Source organism: Copadichromis virginalis, linkage group LG11 (assembly GCF_057382275.1).
Source record: "Copadichromis virginalis isolate Kocher_CV1m ecotype Utaka linkage group LG11, C_Virginalis_male_GT1.1, whole genome shotgun sequence".
NCBI lineage: Eukaryota > Metazoa > Chordata > Actinopteri > Cichliformes > Cichlidae > Copadichromis > Copadichromis virginalis.
In genome coordinates, this window is record NC_140628.1 from 36,489,188 (window position 1) to 36,509,297 (window position 20,110).

Genomic DNA, 20,110 nt, shown 5'->3' on the forward strand with positions numbered 1-20,110 from the left:
AAATTATGACAACAGCAGTTGTTGGTAGTTGAGCAAAAGTCTCTTTGTTTAGCTTAAAGATGTCACACCCACTGAGCCGTACTCACCTTCTTTTTGCTTCCACCTAACAGAGTCACCGCCATTTAAGTGTTTAAGAGTATATCCATCACAATATGTTTTTAAAGCCACAAGCAACCATATTTTAATAAAAGTGTGCAGTGCAAAGTTAAGATAATGTTAGCAAGAACTACAAGTTATTAGTTTTTAGGCTCAACAACTTGGATATAGGGAGTGTCTGAGGATAAGAGACAGAGACACATCATATAGCTTATTCATTTCCAGCCTGAAGACAAAGTTGACAGTTGAGCATGTTCAGGTAAAGCGGTAAATCATTTAATTGGATCAGAGATGCTGGTGTTAGCATAGTGTATGGCAGAAAGACACAGAAACAGGCTAACAAAGTATTCATTTCTCTTGTAAAGTTGGGCATTTTGTCACAGGAGATTGGAACCAGCCTTAAGCGGCCATTCAAGGGGCTGCACTTCCACATTGGTTTGTTCCAACACTGTTTTCTGGACTTTTTGGACAACAAGCAAATGCATTTTTCTCAAAATAAGTCATTACGAGGGGTTGATTGTCAAGAAAGCATAGACATGAGTCACTCAATGCATTTCGGCCAACAACCAGTGCTGTTTTTCCTCATGTGAGGCCGGTCTTGTCCGCTCATTTTCATGGCGGTCTCTCTAACCACTCAGCCTTGTAGAGCTCTTGGCAGTACTCCTCACAATACCCATGGATGATACTGGATCAGCAGTACCCATCACCATACACAGTCAAGCGCCCCTTTACTTGTCAGATTGTAAAAGATCAAAAGTCAGAAGAAGCCAAAGAGGGTGAGGGAGACAAAGCGAGAGAGAGAGTGAGAAAAGAAGAGAGTAGGCTTAAAAGGGAGACTACACAGGGAAGAACACACGAACACAGTCTCCTAATTAATGTCTTCTTGCATTAATCCACTCTGAAGCTTCCCATGCTTCTGGGTTTGATCTCAGCAATGTTACTATCAAAGCCTTGTAACACGGTCCTGTAATGTGGGGAAGGTCTCAGTCAGACAGCATTAAGTAACTCATTTGGTATTGTGAAGCCTGTAAGCTGAAGACGGGGTTTTGTGCGATCATCGTCCACACTGATGTGCAATTTCCTAATTATGAAACTGGAATGTAAAGCTTCTCAATCCAATATTTTCATTAACAGAAGATTAATAATGTTCATATTCTGAAGGCTGTTGGATGTATTGACAAATTTACAAAGACTTATTGTCTTTGTACATTTCAGGAGGCTTTCTGGGCACCTTTTAGACTATTTCATTGTTTTGGTTTTACAGATAGAAGATTTTCAATTGTTCCATAATGTTCTCAATTACCAACCATACACAGTACCAAATCCAAGACACATACAAGGATAACAATTAGAATTTGGTAGAAAGTGAGGCTGTTTTCATAAGTAAAAGATTTTGATCTCCACCTTTTAGCGTGTTATCCATTTTTAGTTGACTCTGCAGCGAGAGTACGCCAACAATGACTTACCCAGTCTACGGGCTACTCTTCAATGAATGCTTCGTAAATGCAGTTTATAGTTTAAAATCCTTCTGCTGAAGTTCTGAATGATCAGGTCCCATCATATCTCAAAAACCTCATATTATACTTAAATGCTCTCGGACGGCAACTTTCTTGTGCCTTCAGCTGTGAGGCGCCTCTTCTGTGGGCTCAACTATCAGTTTGGGAGACAAACATCCTCTCTACATTAGGCCACCGTAATCCATTCCTGAATTTTGCTACCACAGACTGAAGCTGCTTTTCTGCTCTCTCTTCTAATGTGTTTAACTTTTGTCTGTGTTGTTTTGTCTTGCTTTGTGTTTGGCTTGTTTGTTGGTGTTTCTGCCTTCTCTATGCTTCTTATTCCATACTCTTTCAGCCAACCAAGTGCTTTCTTCCCAGTGATTTGTCATTTACTGTAGGTTCTCCTTCTAATACTGTGGGGTCCTACCCTACGACAGTAAGCAAGTAGAATTGACTTTTGAGAGAGACCAAAACAAAGCTAAAAGAACAGTGAAGTTCATGGCTGTAGACTTTCATTTGGTGGCCAGATGTTTAGCTTTTCAGAATCCTTACTATTTCAATAAGTAAATAATACTACTACTACTAATAATAATTTAATAATAATAATAATAACAACAATGTGCAATAATCAAATGCTAAATTTACAGTCATAAAAAAATAATAATATGTGCCTGGTGATAATATATCTGTGGAGATTTCCAGCCCTTAAGTGTCTGAAAATCTATTTGTTTAGGTCTAATAATGTGCCAAATCCTAAGAGACAACAGGTGATGAACTCAAGGGATCAATGTGAGCACAGAAAGAAAGGCAGACCTTTGGACTGAATCATTGTTGTTGATTGACAGATGGGGAAAAAAAGCAGCAGGACAAGGGAAACGTCTCCCCTCATGTTGTCTATCGCATTCAGCACAATACAAAGTGCTATGGGATGTTTTTGTTGTAAGGGCCAAAACTAAGTGCATCACAGCCACAACAAAGCATCTGAATGTCAATCTTGGCTTATGAGAAGGGAATCTTATCGAATAAAACCTCTTATCAAATAAAACCTCAAAATGCCATTAGCAAGAGAAAAAAGATGGAGCAAAATGGCAAAAGGATCGTTGCTAATTCAGCAAAAGGGAAATCAATGGCCCTCTTCCTGTCTTTTTTTTCTTTCCCATAACTACCCAGTATCTGTCAGCCCTGTAAAGCATCCCTAACTCTCTGTTTCAGAGGGGGGGCAATTTCAGTGCTACAACTGGCCAGAGCTTCAACCTCAGATGAGAGTTTCCTGGCAAGAAAGTGCCTCAAAAATTATAAATAAGTCACATTTCCTCCATCGGTTCAACTCTAAAAATACTCCCATTTGGCTTCACCTCACATTGCCTCCTCTCTGGGCTCAAGGAGCTATGCAAATATGAGTTCCTCCAGTTTTTACTTTGTTTTCCTCTAACACCCCTCCCACAACCCCCCACAACCCATCCCCTTTCCTCCACATCCCATTGTTCTGACTACTTCTTCTCCATCTCGTGTAGACTACATGACAGAGCCTCGCCTTCCCTCTTGTTGTTCCTTCTCTCTCCAGGGTAGAGGGAGAAATGATAAAAGCTATTTACAAGTAACTGTAGGCAACAGTAGGAATTCAACACTTGGGAAAAAAGATCTTTTCTCTTTTTTTAAACTTTGTTTTCTTTGATGGCAGAGTCATTTGTGATGCTGCGCGATGAACTGTAGCACTGTGTAGTGCAGTCCTGAGTGACAATTTAAGGGGAGACTGAAGCGCTTTTAGAGACTTTGACTGTGCCATCTTCTGCAGATTGTGCTTGGCTTTTGTGTTCTTGAAACGGAAGCAAGACACTAGTCCTGCTTGGCACGTGCTGAGTGGGAAACAGATAATGCCTCAGTACATAAGAAACATGCTGCAACTATTTAGAAGGCTTCTGAAGCTTTCACTGTACAAAACAAGAGGACAACCCCCCCCCCCCAAACATGGATACTGTTTTCTGGGCTAAAGCTGATTGACCAGTTTCTAAAGATTTCACCTTTATGTCTAAATCTGGTTGAGAGTAAAATGCAATATTTTCAGGATATTAAAAGAGAGTCAATTCAGTATAATTTCAACCATTCACTAACATCACCCTCTGTGCATTCCTCTTGATTACAGGTGTAAAAATGTCTACATTAGTAACATTATCACAGCAGTTTGTAAAAACCTGTTCATGCTATTTATCTACTTTCATACACATTTTGTACTCATTATGTGTTGCATGGGGATCTTTTCTCAACCTTTTGTTCTTGCGTGTTAGGTTAGCTGGTTAGCACCATTTCTTTAGAGCTGGACAGTTTGGGGTCTAAATCTGCTGGACATCTGACATGTTTGCAAAAGTATCGAGGAAAAAAAGGTGTCCTTTCACTTTTCAAGCAAACGTAGGCGTTCAGGGATCCAGTGAAGTCATCCTTAGCGTCTTTGCATTGCTGGGTTGGTAGCTGTGTGCTTGTGTTCTGGTATTAGCTATAAATCCATCAGCTTGTGGTCCATTTCTGAGCGCTATTACAAGGCCTGGAGAAATATGACTGTTATACACGTTGAGATTTATAAAGCCCAACAAAGACGTCCATGTCGGTGCCACTGGAAACACTGGCACGACAGCCGTGATGAATCTCACTCTTTCTCTCTGTTTCCATCTTGTATGCTGATCATCCTTTTTCTATTCAGCCGACTTTAATTGCACGCTCTCTTTTTTCTCCGGACTCTACTTGCCATGCATTACCCGCTGCCCCCCCACCACCCAAACCCCTTTTATGCGAACAATCTCCAACCCGGCCACCCCTGTTTCCTCTTTCTGCCTTGATTGATTCTCACCTTTTCATTCTTGCCGTTCACCTCATTAACAGAGCCCCGTCTGCAGCTGGTTCCTTTTTTTGCCTCCCACTCCTTCCTACGTCGGAACCCCCGTGCCCCTCCTCACTTCCTGTCCTGTTGTCTCTGAAGCAATGGTCAACTCCGATTCTGCCAAACCCCTTCGATGTGCTGTAATTAGTACAGAGAATAATGGAGTAATAGAGAGGGATCTTCATTAGGTAAGGTGGAATAAGAGGGCGCCACTGCCATCCATCTGTCCATCTGTCCATCCATCCATCCGTTCTTGAGTTTAATCAGTGGAACACAATGAAATGTCACCTATTCCCAGATGAAGCCACTGGAGAGAGGCAGTGGTGCTGGCACAAAGCATTTGGGACACGGTGGCATCTGTAGTACTGGCCCTTTAAGGCCTCTCACTCCCTGGTTGTTGCTAATTTGGCCTCCCTAGGAATCAGGTTGTAAGAATATTTATTTATTCATGTTAATGTACAGAGGTTTACCAAACACGCTGTCCTTTATTAGTTTTCCGTCTGAAGAATCTTTGCTTTCCTGCGCGTGTGTATACATGTCCATGTGCATGTCTGGTCCTTGCTTAGGGATGCTCACTGATATCAATAAGTGTGTTATTTAAACACTTTGTACACTATCAGGTACTAGTACTACAATGGAGGTTTTCCATTATCTGTTTCTAAACAGTTGAGATCCTGTGTAAAATGTTAATATAAACTGAATGCAGTGATTTGCAAATCTCATAAAGCTGTTTGTTATTCACAAACATTTTTTTTTAATGTTGAAACTGAGACATTTGACTATTTCATGAAATAGTAAAGCTATATCATATAGAATGGCCACACACTAGGCATTCACTACAGATAAATAATTATCACCTAAAATTAGAATAAAGAATCAGTGATGCACAAGAACTACACATTCTTCACACTGACATGGTTAGAAAGTCTATTTGTTATTTAAACAGCTTTATTTTAAACCCTGGCTCGTTGAGGACCTGTGAGACTGTACCTGACCACTTACTTAGGTTTGCCAAAAATCCACAACGTAATCCACAATATTTACCAATGAGATACACAAACCTCTGCGCAGTAATCACTGCTATTGATCCGTGCATTGTAACAGATCCATTAAAGTGATTTTGCCCTACTCGGTCATAGAAATTTAAACTAATGCTCCTTTCACATGCATAGCTGGAAAATGTGATCACATATGCACTGATATGGTTAGGAGATTTGTTTGTTATTTAGACAGCTTTATTCACTTCTGTAGGTCTGCACCCAGGGTTTTGTCCTCTTTACTGTGAAGAGGTTAGTACTCAGTGAAATCTTAACTTTTTTGTAATTTCCCAGATGTAGTCTTCTTCTTTTGGGTGACCACCAGAGTGAATCGTCTGCATTTGTTTGGCATTGGCCATTCAAACGTGTGTGATCATTTAAACACATGAAACAAAAACAATCATAAAATGAGCGGTAAATCAAATTTGTACTACAAATTTATCTAATGTAGCAAAAAAGGTCAATAACTGGACTACCATACGACACTTAACCCCGACCTTCCTGTTTCATTCAGTAAAAAAAGACCAAATTACACATCTTTTATTTTTATCTGCTGACATTTTTACATCTGGAGGAATTTAAAAAAGTTGAGCAGCTTTAACAACTTTTTTAATTTCATTGGATCAAAACAGTTACCTCGTCTGCAAATTAATCAATCAATGGAAACAGCTTTATTTAATAGGGTGGTCAACACTTAATTAAAACTCTCAATTGAAACTCACAGCAGATATGAACACAACAAAATTATACCCATTTTGATTATAGTAGCAAGAGCCAACATTGTACTTTTGGCCATTTGCAAAGCTTGGAAAGCCAAGTTATGGTTTGTAGCTATATATTGTTATTGTATTTTATTGTTTTTGACCACTGGTGCACAAAATCCTGTGCACGGGTGTTGTTGTTGTTTTTTTTTTGTTGTTGTTTTTTTTTGGGGGGGGGTTACTGTTAGTTTTACAGTTCACATAATTTGCTATTATAATTTTTCAAATAAGCAATAAGTTGCAGTTTAAAATCCATCCGTAGTTCCCGTTCAATTTGTTTCCATAGCACAAAGCAAAAGATAAACCTCTCTTGCAACTGTAGCTCGGTTAGCAAGATGGAAAACAGAACACTTATATCTCAGAAGTCTTTGAGTCTTTGAGTTATTTGACTTACTTTGAGTAAGTCTTTGAATTATTATGAACTTGTGAGTGACAGAAACATCACAATGGAATGCTAATTGTTCCCCAGTGATCACAAGAGCCTGTCAGCTGTTAAGAGCTCTACTTTAAATTTGAATAAGTCTTCGCTAGTTTTTTTTTTTTTTTTTATAATCTATTTTAAATCATGCTTTTTATTGTTTTTGTTTTTTGCAATGCAATGTCTACTTTTTAGCTCAGCTACAGAAGCACTTTGTCCATTTTTTTGTAGGGTCTTTGTAAAGAGTGACCTAAAAACTGTGGAGCCATGGGCTGCGGGTTACGCAAGATGAAACCAGTTTCAGAGGAGAACAGTCCAGGGAAGATTTACTCCACCCTGAAGAGGCCACAGGTGGAGACCAAGGTGGGCATGGCCTACACATACCGCTACCTGGACTTCCTCATCGGCAAAGACGGTAAGACGGACAACCTTCTTTTAAATGTGTTCAAAGAAACCTTCGATCCTTTTAATTTCAGAAACCACAGCTAGAGTGCAACCCACAATATTTACCACTGAGGTACACAAATCTCTGTGCAACAATCACTGCTATTGATCAGTGTATTGTAACTGATATGTTAATGTTTTTTTTGTGCTGCTGGGCCATAACAATCTAATCTTTCACATGCACAGCTGAAATTATATGACTAGCTCAAGGCTTTTGCTGCATCATATCTCTGCATAGTAAGGGATCAGCGTGCCTCACACGTTTTCCAAGGGATTACCTGCAACAAAATACACCATTCTGTGCTCTATGTGTGATTTTCTTTACCTCCAGTACAATTAATCTGTCTAGTCCCCTTCTAAAAATAGTACAATATCAAACAGCCAGTAATAAATAAAATATATTAAGGCACAGAAGAAATCTATCACTCGTGGAATAAAAGCTGTAATTTTCATCAGCATTTTCTTGTAATGACAGTGTTAATTAGTGCTTGTTCCCTGTATAGCAACATCCATTATAATTTCTTTTCTGACAATTAGTCAGTCATGCTTTCACGTCATGCTAATGATATAGAACTTTCCAGACCAATCCATGTCAAACTTCCTGCTGGCGACCATCAATTATGGGAGGTAGGATCCAAGCAGGGGATGCAAACAAAGTAAAAGGTGGCCTGCTGCGGTGACGGACTTTTTTGTTCAAGGTCACAAAGCTGTTTCTCTTCAGCTAGTTTTACTGTGATTTTACAATGATTCAGCTGCCCTGAATGTCTGTGCTCTCCGACCTGCCTGGTGGGCTGGAAAGAAAGTGGACATGCTAACGATGAAGATTACGCCTAAAGTCAAACTGAGACTGCTTGAGCCATGGAAAGAAATATGGAAATGATTCATTTGTTTTTACAGGGTAGAATCCATATACCGATGCCCACATATTCACATAGATTCAGGCAGAAATTCCCCCGCCTCTACTTCCTGTCCTAAATGAAGGTTGGTGCTGTTTCCTGAGATGCAGAGACCAAACTTCATGGTTTGGCTATTACATTGTATGTTTTGTAATGCATGTGAGGAGCACACATCTTCACTTTTGTTATGGCACGAAACGTCTACTAATAAGATGATTTGTGTGAAAACTGCTTGGATTTCAAGTAAGCGGCACAGAATTCTAGGTACAGTATTTTAAATTGAACTAGTTTTAAGCAATGAGATTACACCAGCTGCAGCTGTGGTGAGAGTACTCACACCACATCCATCTTTGACCTATCTGGTTTAACTTAACCTAAGTTAAATCAGATAAAGATAAACATTATAGGGAGTCTAAAGTGCAGGGAATGACGGCACAGGTGTCAGACTAAACCGGTCTTTAAAGTGTGTTAACAGAATCTGTCCACAGGCAGGCAGAAGGACAGAAGGACACATAGACACAATGCCACTACACTCCAAACTGCCTCTGTGGTAGTTCCCACTGCAGCAGGTGTCTCCTGAGCTGCATTTTGCTGGCATGAATCACACAGACTCACGAGATAAAGAAAATATGTGCTTAGTTACGGTGGCTGCTAAAAAACTCATTTTTACACACTTTGTTCTTCTGTTTGCGTGCTTGGTGCAAACACGTAGGCACACACACACACACACACACACACACACACACACACACAATGCATATATAAATACATATATTGATATATATGTTATGGTCATCTGAGGAGACAACATTAGTAGTCTGCACGCACACGGACAAGATTTTGGTCCTAATTAAGTGTGCAATACTAATCAAAGCATGCTAACATAACCATTATTCTTCATGCTGTTGTTACAGGAAAGTAATTTTGCTAATGCCCCCCAAAAGCAGAGCTCCCTCCTCTTTTTCAACTGCAAGGCGTACTTTTCATTTTTCAAAGACTCAGCTTTGCTTCCAGTTCACTCCCATGACATTTTGCAGCTTGCCCGCAGAATCAAAACAAAGAAACCGCACTGAAGCATACACACACCTCGGGCCGTTTAGAAGACTAATCCCACATTATTATTAGGCTATTAGTCATAACCTGGATGATACTTTTAAAAACAGATAAAACATAGGCAAATGGGTATTGTGCTTTCAATGATTAGAATCCAACTGTCAGACTCTGTGTAAACACACTCAGCTCACTGGTTTCTGTGTTGCTGGAAAAGACATTCATTTACAAAGTGTAAACTTACCTGCCGACCTGTAGCTACTGAATAGACAGACGCTGACTCCAACGTTCAGGTGAAGGTTAATTTAACATTATATCTAGAATTAGGATTAGAATAAGGTCACACGCATAATGGAGGTCATAAAGGTTAAGGTGAGCTAATGGGGAATGAATGTGCGCAGGGACAAGGCTGTGCGTTAGTGTGTATGTGTATGTACTAGGCCAGCGGAGAGTCAGGGTGCTGTATATAGCTATCACTCTGTTATTTCTGCCCCTGACAGTTATAGCTAAAATGATTGCGGGAGGTGAGTTTTGGTGGGGTGGCGGTTGTTGCAGTGGAGGCGGGGGGATGGTACGGGAAGCAGGGAGATGTAGTGTGCAACGTGTTCGTCCTGGCAGTTGATTAGTCTCCATTAGTTTGTCAGGCGGACTGGACTGGATGGATGAAGGAGCCGGGGAATGTGGGCGTCCGGGGGGCAGGGAGGCTTTCTATCCTCCGTCATATGGGACCTGACATGAGGGTGGGGCTTGAAGGGGTAGCGGGAGGTGGATGGGTGCCTCCCTTTTGTTGAACTGCGTGCGTTTGTCATTGGTTCATGGCCACATTATTATCTTCAAGTATGCTCTTTAATGATGGGGGTTGGTACTTACTGTAATCAGTTTTGTCTTGCCTTATCGCTCTGTCACTGTCAGTGCGCCTCTGTCTATGTTTCTGCCTTTGTTCATCTCTTAAAATATATGTGTGTGTGTGTGTGTGTGTGTGTGTGTGTGTGTGTGTGTGTGTGTGTGTGTGTGTGTGTGTGTGTGTCTGCCGAGTTGAGCTAGGAACACATTGCATTTGAGAAATAATCCTGGGAGCACGGTCGAGTGTCTGAATCACTTCATGCATCAGCAGATTTTCAGGCTGAAGGGTTAGTGTGTTACTCATGGCTGTAATTACCTTGTAGCATGTATGTAAGTGTAGGCAATGATTCATGTGTCTGGCCTTTTCTCCAGGAAACCTGTAAAATATTTAAGGCAGAGTCAAAGATTATGAATATGAAAATAGTCTGTGGTAGAGCTGTAGGGCAGCGACATAACTATGGATACTTACATTGTCAGCGCCAACAGAACATTTGTTACACTACATCTTTAGGTAATTACACATACTTTTCTTAATTAATCACTTATGACTCTTAAAATTAACTGTCTTTACTGCTCTTAAAAGGTACCCTGTGGAGTTTTCTGATGTGGGTTTCATTCCAACCCAGTATTGTACCAAAGCATGTACCAGCCCCGCCGGTCCTGCAAGGCATGCTGTAGTCTTTTTCACATGTGAATGTCTGGTGAGTCAGGTTCAAACCACGGCTAAAGAGCAGATAGTATGAAAGGAAAACGTCTGTTTGTTTTGGGCAGCGGCTACAGCGTGCAGGGGCGGGACACATTGGGCCCACTATGAATTCTCTAGACAATTACCTCGTCTGCATTTTGCACATACTTTCACTTTTTATACAATTACTGGTGAATTACTGTTTTACCGTAACTCCTTATGCTGACCATAATTCTTGGTTTGTGTAATGTATTGATTTGTGAAGCCAGCAACAAATTAAAAAGAAAAAAACAATCCATCATCTCAGACTATGTGGAGATCAAACCGTCAACCCTCCAATTAGTGGACAACCCGACCTTCCACCTGAGCCACAGACACACAGACAACAATCTTGTGTTGCAAATGTATCTCTTGTGCAGTAAAAGCACTGATTATGTTTTTTTCATGAAACACTTTAAAACATTGGTTTACGATCGCCGGCTTGTCGGTTTCTCTTCCATGGTTTTGTTGTCTCGTTCCGGCGTTCGGTAGCATGTGACTGCCACTTGTTAATCAGCAGAAGAGTGAGACCATTACAATCAATGTGCACCGCATCTGCTGGATACTCACGCACAAACAAAAGAGATAAACGTTGACTTCAGTGTTACAAGTGGCCAAAATACTTGAACTCATAAGCGATTAAAGCCGCAACTGTGCTGCACTGCTCTGTCAAAATAGAACCAAAAAACCACCAACGTGTTTAACCAGGAGTCATTTATTATTTCCTGTTTGACCTCAGTTCACCTTCTTTGTCGCAGTACCTTACTGTGATCGTTTTTAAAGCAGCAGAATCAAGAATCCCGAGAAGTGCGTGCCATTTTTACCTCCCTTTCAGCTCAGTGTTACTGTAACTTTTAAGTGGCACCCTATAATGATCCCCCTGTGAGCGTTCCTCTTGTTATCTTTTGATGTCGGAAGCCGAAACTTTAAACTCAGAGTCAAATTCAGATCGTGCTGGCCTGTGCTTATCTGCTTTATCTCCAGCTGTGGTGTTCTTTTACTGTCACAGTTTACATAAAAGCTGATTTATATGTACTGTGATTTCATTAAATATGGCCTATCATTGTGTTTCACAGCTCTACAGTTTTATCCTACTAGAGTAGCTTTGCATTAACAACATGCACCTTGTTTACCCATTAGAACTAAAACAGCTGTCTGAAACAAGTTGTTTTACTTTTGCTTCCTCCTCATATGGGCCGCGTTGCTTCTGATTGGTTGCCCCTCATAAACAACATGTTTGAATAGTAGGTAGTTGGTGGTTCAGTGCCCACAGGCTGTATACACACAGAGACAACGGGAAGAAAAACTGTGCATTCACCGTTGTAACAGTGTACTTATAACTGCAGCACAGGCCTCAGGCTGCTCTTAAAAGCTGTTTCAGTCAGTTTTTTCTACTCTTGGCGCTCAGTGACATCATTGAGAGTAGATATCTTTAATATGGTCATCCTACAGTTCTGGCGTGTAAGCATCACCCACCACATGTTATAACATTTTGCTTGTGAGGGGAGAGCACTACAAAACACTGTGAAAGTCAAGTGGTGATTCAGAAACCATTATCACTGTCTGTGTGAACAAATCTGACATAAGACAAAACCTTTCTTGTGGCAAAGACATCGGCCTCTGTGTCGCTTTTATTTTAACCTCTCTCTTCTCGAGTAAGGCCATATGCCCTCATGATGTTGAGTTTGCATTACTATGACTACTGCTCTGTGAATAATGTTTATAGTAATTGCTTGCCACGGTGTTAGATCATAGTTTTCTGCAACTCCCGCCCCAATGGCCCCTCAGGCTACTAACTGGCTACCAAATGTATGAAAATAACACCTTCTACTGCAGAAAAACGGTGATGAAAGAAAGAGTAAATCAGTGGAAAGCTCTACGTAATAAAAGCTCAGCACTAAACAGGAGCGTGATGAGTTGCTGCTGCTGCCTCATGTTTCTTTATCATTTTAAAGCATGCATTCAGCTTCACGGTCACTCTGCTGATAGCATTCAATCGCCTCTGAAAGACGTGGCAAAAAAACAAAAACAGAGAGTCTGTTTGATATTGAGATCATGACCCCACGGGGAACTGAGAGAAAGCTCGCGTTAGATGGCGTGGAAAGGAGCCATTTGACTGTGAATACAAGCGAACACACTCAGGGATGCGTGGCACGAATCTTATTTCCCAAAATGTGATTTTTGAAATGTTAAAAACATCAGGAGGAATGAAAGATTGAAAACATGCTCAATATGTTGCAGCTTTGTGGCATGTGGTCGGGAAATACTGGAGAAATAAAGATGTCGTCCTTGAAATCAAAACTGGTGAACAGGCATAAGACCATAACACGCACACACACACACACACAAAGGACTAGACACACCGTTTGATATCATCTCGGGAATGAGACACATCATTTATATGCAAAACCCCTGGAGCCCTGAGTCCCCTTGTTAATATGAGCTGTAGCTGTGGCGGCAGGTGAGTGACACACAGGAGTAGCTCCCTCCCGTCACTCCACTCAGATATAAGACAGAGCTGTGGGAGAGGTCAGCAGGAACGCTGCATGCCGGAGTGGCTTTCCAAGGGGAGATTAGTCCTTGGATGGCGGGGGAGCCTGGATTTATCCCCTGGCTCCCCAGCTTGAGAGGTGGAATTGAATCGCAGCTATTGGAGGGGAGAATGACATTGAAGACAGAATTCACGGTCATCTGGTTTTTACATTATATTTCCATTATATTCCCAGTGCTCAGAGTGTGGCTGTACAGCTGAAATCCAAATTGTAAATTAGATGCAGCCCAAAGTGAATTGAATCGGAAATGTATTTCTGATGGTCTGAGAAATCAAAAGGGGCAAGTGGTGATTATGTTAGGAAAATAGTGAATTTATAATCTGGACCTCCTTAAGAACAGTTCGTCTATCTCACACTGAGAGCTCCTGATGAAGGTATTCAGCGTGATTAGTGGAAAATCGTGGAATCTTCCATGAACCGCCAGCCAAACCAGCAGTGCAAATTCAGGCTTGTGTCACAGCGTCTTCTCTCTTCCTCCATCCATAGTAAGTGGCACACTTAGTGGGTGCTGCTTGTATTGTTTCGAGCCACTCAGGCAGCAAAATGCCAAGCCATCGTTTGCTGAGACAAAGATGTCAGAGCAGCATTTTAGGCGCGTGTGACAGAGCCGGAGCTCAGCAGGTTCCATTCGTTAAGCTTCAACCAGCTGCAACTGCTGACAAAGTTTTCAGCAACAGGAAACGCAGATTTCTGCCTGGTTCCTTCCTCTTTCTTCCCCCACCCCTCGCCCTCCCTCCCTGCTCAGCAGTATGTTTAAGATTAGCTTTTCTGGTAATGCTGCATACTCTGTGCAGGCTGCTACGTGTGTTTGAAGGCTTTGTTGTAGTTAACCCAGATCAGCTTCAGGTACATGATGTGTGTGTCTTTTATTTCTCTCCCTCTGCACACACATACACACATTATATATATATATATATATATATATATATATATATTAGGGGTGCAACGATACACAAAATTCACGGTTCGGTTCGGTTCGGTTCGATACTTTGGTGTCACGGTTCGATATTTTTTCGATACAAAAAAATGTTCATGCCTTTTTAATTTGTCATTTATTAAAATTATAAATATATATTTTAACTCAAAAGTACAGTTTTTAAATTTAACCCTAACCCTTGTGCGCGTTTTTTATTTTGACAGCGAATGCGCACCTGCGGACCACTTATGTGCAGCCCTGGTTATTTAGCTCATCATATTGCAGCCACAGAAATTCTTTTGTCCATGAAACCATAAAGCTGCACTTTCTTTTTGCCTTATAGTCTGATTTGTCATAACTTCTCCGTTTTGTGGTAAGCTTTTCTTTGGCTGTCACTTCTTCACCCCGACCTGTCTTATTTGGCTCAGCAGAACTAAAATATATATACTGCTACTTTTACACACGGACTCACATAAGCTCAGCGATTCTCTGCGCGATCAACCTCTCACATGTTTAAGCTTGCTGCGGGAGATTTCACTTGTCATGTTTGCATAGTAAGCTAACAATTAATAAGACGATGTCAGAGGAATTGGTGCACAAATTATCATCACTCACAGATCAGTGCTGTCATTGCAAAGTGAAAGCAAAAAAACAAGCGCAAATTCAAACGCGATTTCAATATGTCACATATTGACAGTGGCTAACCGATGCCAATGACATAATTACCCAGCTACATTTCTGAAAGAATGCAAAAGCATTGACATATATTTTTCCTACAATAGCCCGACGGGCAGGGAAGAGATAGATTTTTGTAGCCCGACTGGAAAGATCGCTAGCTCCAGGACGTCAGGCTAGCGATTTTGCAAGCCCTGTATCTGATTGAGGAATCACTCATCTTTGGAAAAGAGAGTTTATTACAGAGAAATGCCTCTTTCCAAAATAAAAGCTATACTATCCGCTTCTTCTGGGCTATATTCTCAGCAGCATAAGGAGAATCACGTGCTAACAGCTGTCTAAATGACTCCGCTAAAGTTAGTAGCATGCTTGTTGTTTTTGTCTTTGCACTAGGATGATGTCGGCGTAAATGTGCAGTCATATTTGTTATGTTCCCACTAGTGCTTTCAGGTTAATCTCGTTGAAATGACCTTAACGCCACAACACGGCAAATCTCCGTTAACGAGCTACCGCCGATCGCCCCGTGCATGGGGCTAGACGGCCAACACGTTAACGAGCTAACTGCGCTAACACACTAGTTCACACCAATGTAATTAAGCATTGCATGGCACATCCAACATACTGTTTTACTTTAGTCCATGACTCGCTTACCTTCAGGGTCATACGTCACATGAAAACCAAAATAATTCCAAACGCCAGATCTGAATGAGAGTGGGGGAAGTCCATCTTGCAAGGAGAGCTTAACTTCTGTCTCGCTAGCTTGCCCTGCGCTCTTCCTCCTGACTATGCTGTCTGTGTTGAGCGCTCAGTGGATCTGCGCTCGACAGTGCAGCCTAGGCGGAGTAGTCGAACGCAGATTCACTGAGCGCTCAACACAGACAGCATCGTCAGAAGGAAAGTTGATAAAATAAATTACAAATGTTGTATTGTTCGATACATATGCGTACCGAACCGAAAGCACTGTATCGAACGGTTCAATATCGATACGAATATCGTTGCACCCCTAATATATATATATATATATATATATATATATATATATATATGTATGAACTCTGCCTCCTGACATCTGACCCACGTTAAACTCATGGACTGAACATACACACACCCACAATGGACAACTGTACCCTCAAACACAATAATAACATGGACTGAACCACCACTCACAACCACTAGCACTTTATATAGCCTCTGTAGAAACGATCTACACCCTCACTTATCTTAACTGCACTACTGTATAGCTCTGTGTAAATAATCATTCTGTACATTCGATAATCTTTAATCCTACAACTGTTTACAACTTGCATAGTTCCCATTTCTGTATAGCTGTATATCCCAGATTCTGTAAAGTTATTTATTTCATATTCTGTATAGTTTTTCATATTTATATCCTGTTCATATCCTGTACATAGCTTGTACTCACTACAGCCTGTACATACTTATAGTTATAGAATATTCACAACATACTTCATACCGTGTACATTATAACATACCATAATAGACCCATTTCTGTAATATACTCACATATCTATATTATTGCTAATATATATTGTAATATATCTATATCACTAAAGCACTTCTGGATGGATGCAAACTGCATTTCGTTGCCCTGTACCTGTGCATGTGCAATGACAATAAAGTTGAATTCTATTCTATTCTATTCTATTCTATTCTATTCTATATATATATACAAAATATTCTGCACCTGTTTTGAATCAGATTTTTCGAGCCTGCTCACTGAGTGTGTTACAGGTTTCTCAGCTGGCAGTTCTTATTGTGGGAGATGGGAGGGTAGCGAATAAAATGGGAGGTCAGAGGGCCAGAGAATAACAGAAAAAACTAAATGGAAGCAGGTGTACCATGGCAAGTGAGATTTAGAGAGGCATTTTAAAGTTTAAAAAAGCTGCAGAGGCATCTGGATTTTTTTTAATCTAAAAATCCCAGAAGATTTATGAGATTCCAGTCATAACTGCGCTTTCTAAAAGGCCTTGTTATCAAGACTTTTCCCAGTGCTATGGCAAAATAACATATCCTGGGGCTCTTTGGGTTTTATTTTTGAGATATTAATTCTGCATGTGGGTGGGGAACCTGTGTGCGTCATCAGATGAGCAAGTGACTGTGAGCGTCTTGAAAAGAGAGGAAATGAGGGGAAGAGATAGAATCTGAGATAGGGACTGTGGGTGGTGTTTGAGGCTCCTATATGTATGTTTTTGTACATATACACATGTTGTTGGGTGACATATCTGTTCAGAGCCTCTGTGTCTTGGTCCACGTCGGGTTGTCTCGCATTTAGCTGTGTTTGCACGCGGCACAGTTTTGTCGAGGCTTCCTGTTTATTGCTTCTTCTAACGCGGCCTCTGCTGTTTTCCTGCCTGCCTGACAGACAATACGCCCGAGCGCCCCCTCAAAGCTTTATTGGCTCTTATTGCCCTCTCTCTCAGATCCAATATGCCAGTATTGATTGTGTTGAAATGCAATCAGGGTCTCCACAGCAGAGGAGCAAACAATCTAAATTTAACAAAACACCTCCACTGGTCTCTGGCCTGGCCCTGGTAGCACCTCCCGAAGAGGAACAAATGTATTTATGTGTGTGAAAAAAAATAAAAAGAGGCTCTTTCATGCAGCTACAGCTATTGTTAGACAGTGAGGAGCCTTTGAAGCCACACAAGCAGAATGTACAGGAAGTGACCTTAGCCTTGACCTCAGTTCCTGCCTACTTGCAACAACAGAGCGTTGCCCAGGCCAAACATGTTGTTATTCTCTCAGATCTCAGATGATAGCTATTGTATAGATGCTTAGACAAATTAGACAAGTTATCATTGTGAAAAAGTAAAGATATTGGCACTAATGATCTGAAATAAAAAAGGTTGATTTTATCTTAAGGAATGCTTATGCATTTCTCCAGTGGCTGCGAGATGATTTAATGAGCTCAAGAGGTCGGACAATTTTCTCAGCTCATGAAGGAGTCACATGATCTCTCAGCCAAAGTGAAAACAAACAATCATCAAAATCTGAGTGATGATTTTTCTTCCAGCAGCGAGTATTTGCTCAGTGACATTACAAAGCACGGTCTCACCATTTCCGTTCTTTTTCTTAGGAAAGTGAAAATGCTGCAAACACTGTGAATCACTATGATTTTTCAGCTTTATATTGAAAATCTCAGCTTTCTTCCAGCTGACATAGAAACAGTTTCAAACTTGCTTTCAGTTTAACACTGTGTCCTTCACATCAGCTTGGAATGGCTTCAGCTTTAAATAAAGTGTTGAACATTTGTTATTTTCTGTTTAATGCCATGAATGTATTTTGGAAAACAAGCAGCTAACCGAAATTCCGATTTTGAAACAAAAATTACTTATGACATTGACGGGAGCCAGCCTGCTTTTCACTGCCATCAATCACTGTATTAGAAAAGGTGTCATTTTCTGGTAGCACTTATCTGAAAATGAAATGAAAGTCTTCAGTTTTGTGATAATAGACACTGACAGGAAAACAAAGGTTGTTTTTTTCCTTCTTAGATGAGGTGTAGGTGCTGGAGCTTTTCCATCAAAAATGGAGACAGCAACACAGCACAGCGTATGTCTGGTGTTTGCTTTGGCATCAAGATAAAATTGCAATTAAGAAGCACCTTCACTTCTTGATGTCTTCAAGAGTACAGAGACTCAAAACAGCCAAATAAAGGTAAATAAACCAATGACTCTAAAAGCATATGTCAATAAAAACAGAAAACAAGAAATAAAGAGGGAAATTATACGACTAAAAAAGAGTAATACAAAGAAAAGAAACCATAAATAAGCATTTATTTTCATATTTTGGCATTTTGGCACAGTAGTTTATGTAGTGATGAATATATTTATTTCTAAATGTATTTTTCATTTTGGTAGTTGTGGCCCTCCATAGAAACAGACATTCATTAATGTACTTAACGACTGTCTGCTGGACGTAACACAATACTCGTCCCCTCAATCCAACTTCTGGGCTTGGTTTGTGCGAGTGCTGAATCACTCGCATGGATGAAAGACAATGATTTTGACATATCCCGACAGTTCCACTGTAAATGGTTGTGGAAGTCTGTCTCCTTCTGCCAGATGTTTTCCCACTCCCATTAACCAACTTCAGCTAAAACATCCGTATCTTCTGAAGTCGTCTTGACCCTTCCCAGCGGACGTGTTAGGATTTGGAAAGCAAACGTTTTTCAAAAGCTTGTTTGAAGTTTTTACTCGTTAGAAAGAATTGGCAGAAGCAGTGCATGTTTCTGTAGCACCGCCCCTCTGCGAGACAGTTTACTCTGAAATCAGTTCTCCAGTAAGGCCTTCACTACTCATGACATCAATAAGTGAAAAAAAGCAGCTGCTTTATTTAAGTGTATTTGACAAACGGGGCGAGAACTTCACGGAAAATGTTTGCGGAGCAAAGCTGAATTGAATCTTTGCAAAGCTGATGAGAGACGGTGCCGTGAGTTACCTATCTGCGGGTACGGTGCGCTCGCAGGCCTTTAATGTGATTTCACTCTTGCCGGCACAGAGTAACAATTTGCCCGAAGCCACCGTCAAATAGGAATTGAGATGCTTCAGACCTGCTTATGTTTTCAACCCATCACATCAATGGGTGGCATTCGAAAACAGGGTGCTGATTGGGGTCGACTTGTGTGCACGTTACAGTTTGATTGCACTCACACCCACGTGGGATGCAGGGAGCGATTTGTCGGTGTGATGAATTTGCAGTCACGGGAGAGGGACGAGGGGAAAGCAATCAGAGTTCATCATCCCCAGCTGCAACATGGATGTATAATTCTGTGTTCTTCTGTGACTGAGGGCAAAAGCACACTGATTAGGTAGAGTTTACTGTATGATGATATGTGTAAACATGCTGTGCAGACACTATCACGGGCAGGGGAATGAAGGTTGCGCTCGTCACCTTTGTGCAGTTTTACCTGCGGTAGGTTTGCAGCTGAATGTCAGTTGAACGATTTACGATAATGTTCTGTATTTTTTTAAATTAAACCTCGGTTTTAAAACCATTTTGTCCAGGTTTTATGTCCACATGCACCACAGCTGTGAAAATATGTCTCATTATGTTCCTATCAAGCCGCAAAATTTATAAAAAAAACTAGAAAAATCAAATAAAGTACTAAGTATGTTGAGTGCAGGCACTGTGTTTGCTTCTTTTGACTCCTAAAAACAGAGCACGACGACTCCATCTTTCTGGACTATTACAATGTAAGGCTGCCATTTGAACGCACTGGCTTTTTGCATCCCCTTTTCAGCCCATTGTTAGAAACACAGACAAAAGACACAGACAGGTGTCAGAGTCACAGTAGGTGGTTAATT

The 20,110-nt window shown here is 40.9% G+C and overlaps 1 protein-coding gene across 1 annotated transcript in view; it reads left to right on the plus strand.

Annotated features, from left to right (window-relative positions):
* rftn1b (raftlin, lipid raft linker 1b) overlaps positions 1-20,110 on the plus strand; it is a 128,996-nt gene that overhangs the window by 15,212 nt on the left and 93,674 nt on the right. The window contains exon 2 of the mRNA XM_085472228.1: positions 6,915-7,098. Coding sequence (XP_085328354.1) covers positions 6,951-7,098 — 148 coding nt within the window. The 5' untranslated portion in view covers positions 6,915-6,950. The remainder of the gene's footprint in view (positions 1-6,914; positions 7,099-20,110) is intronic.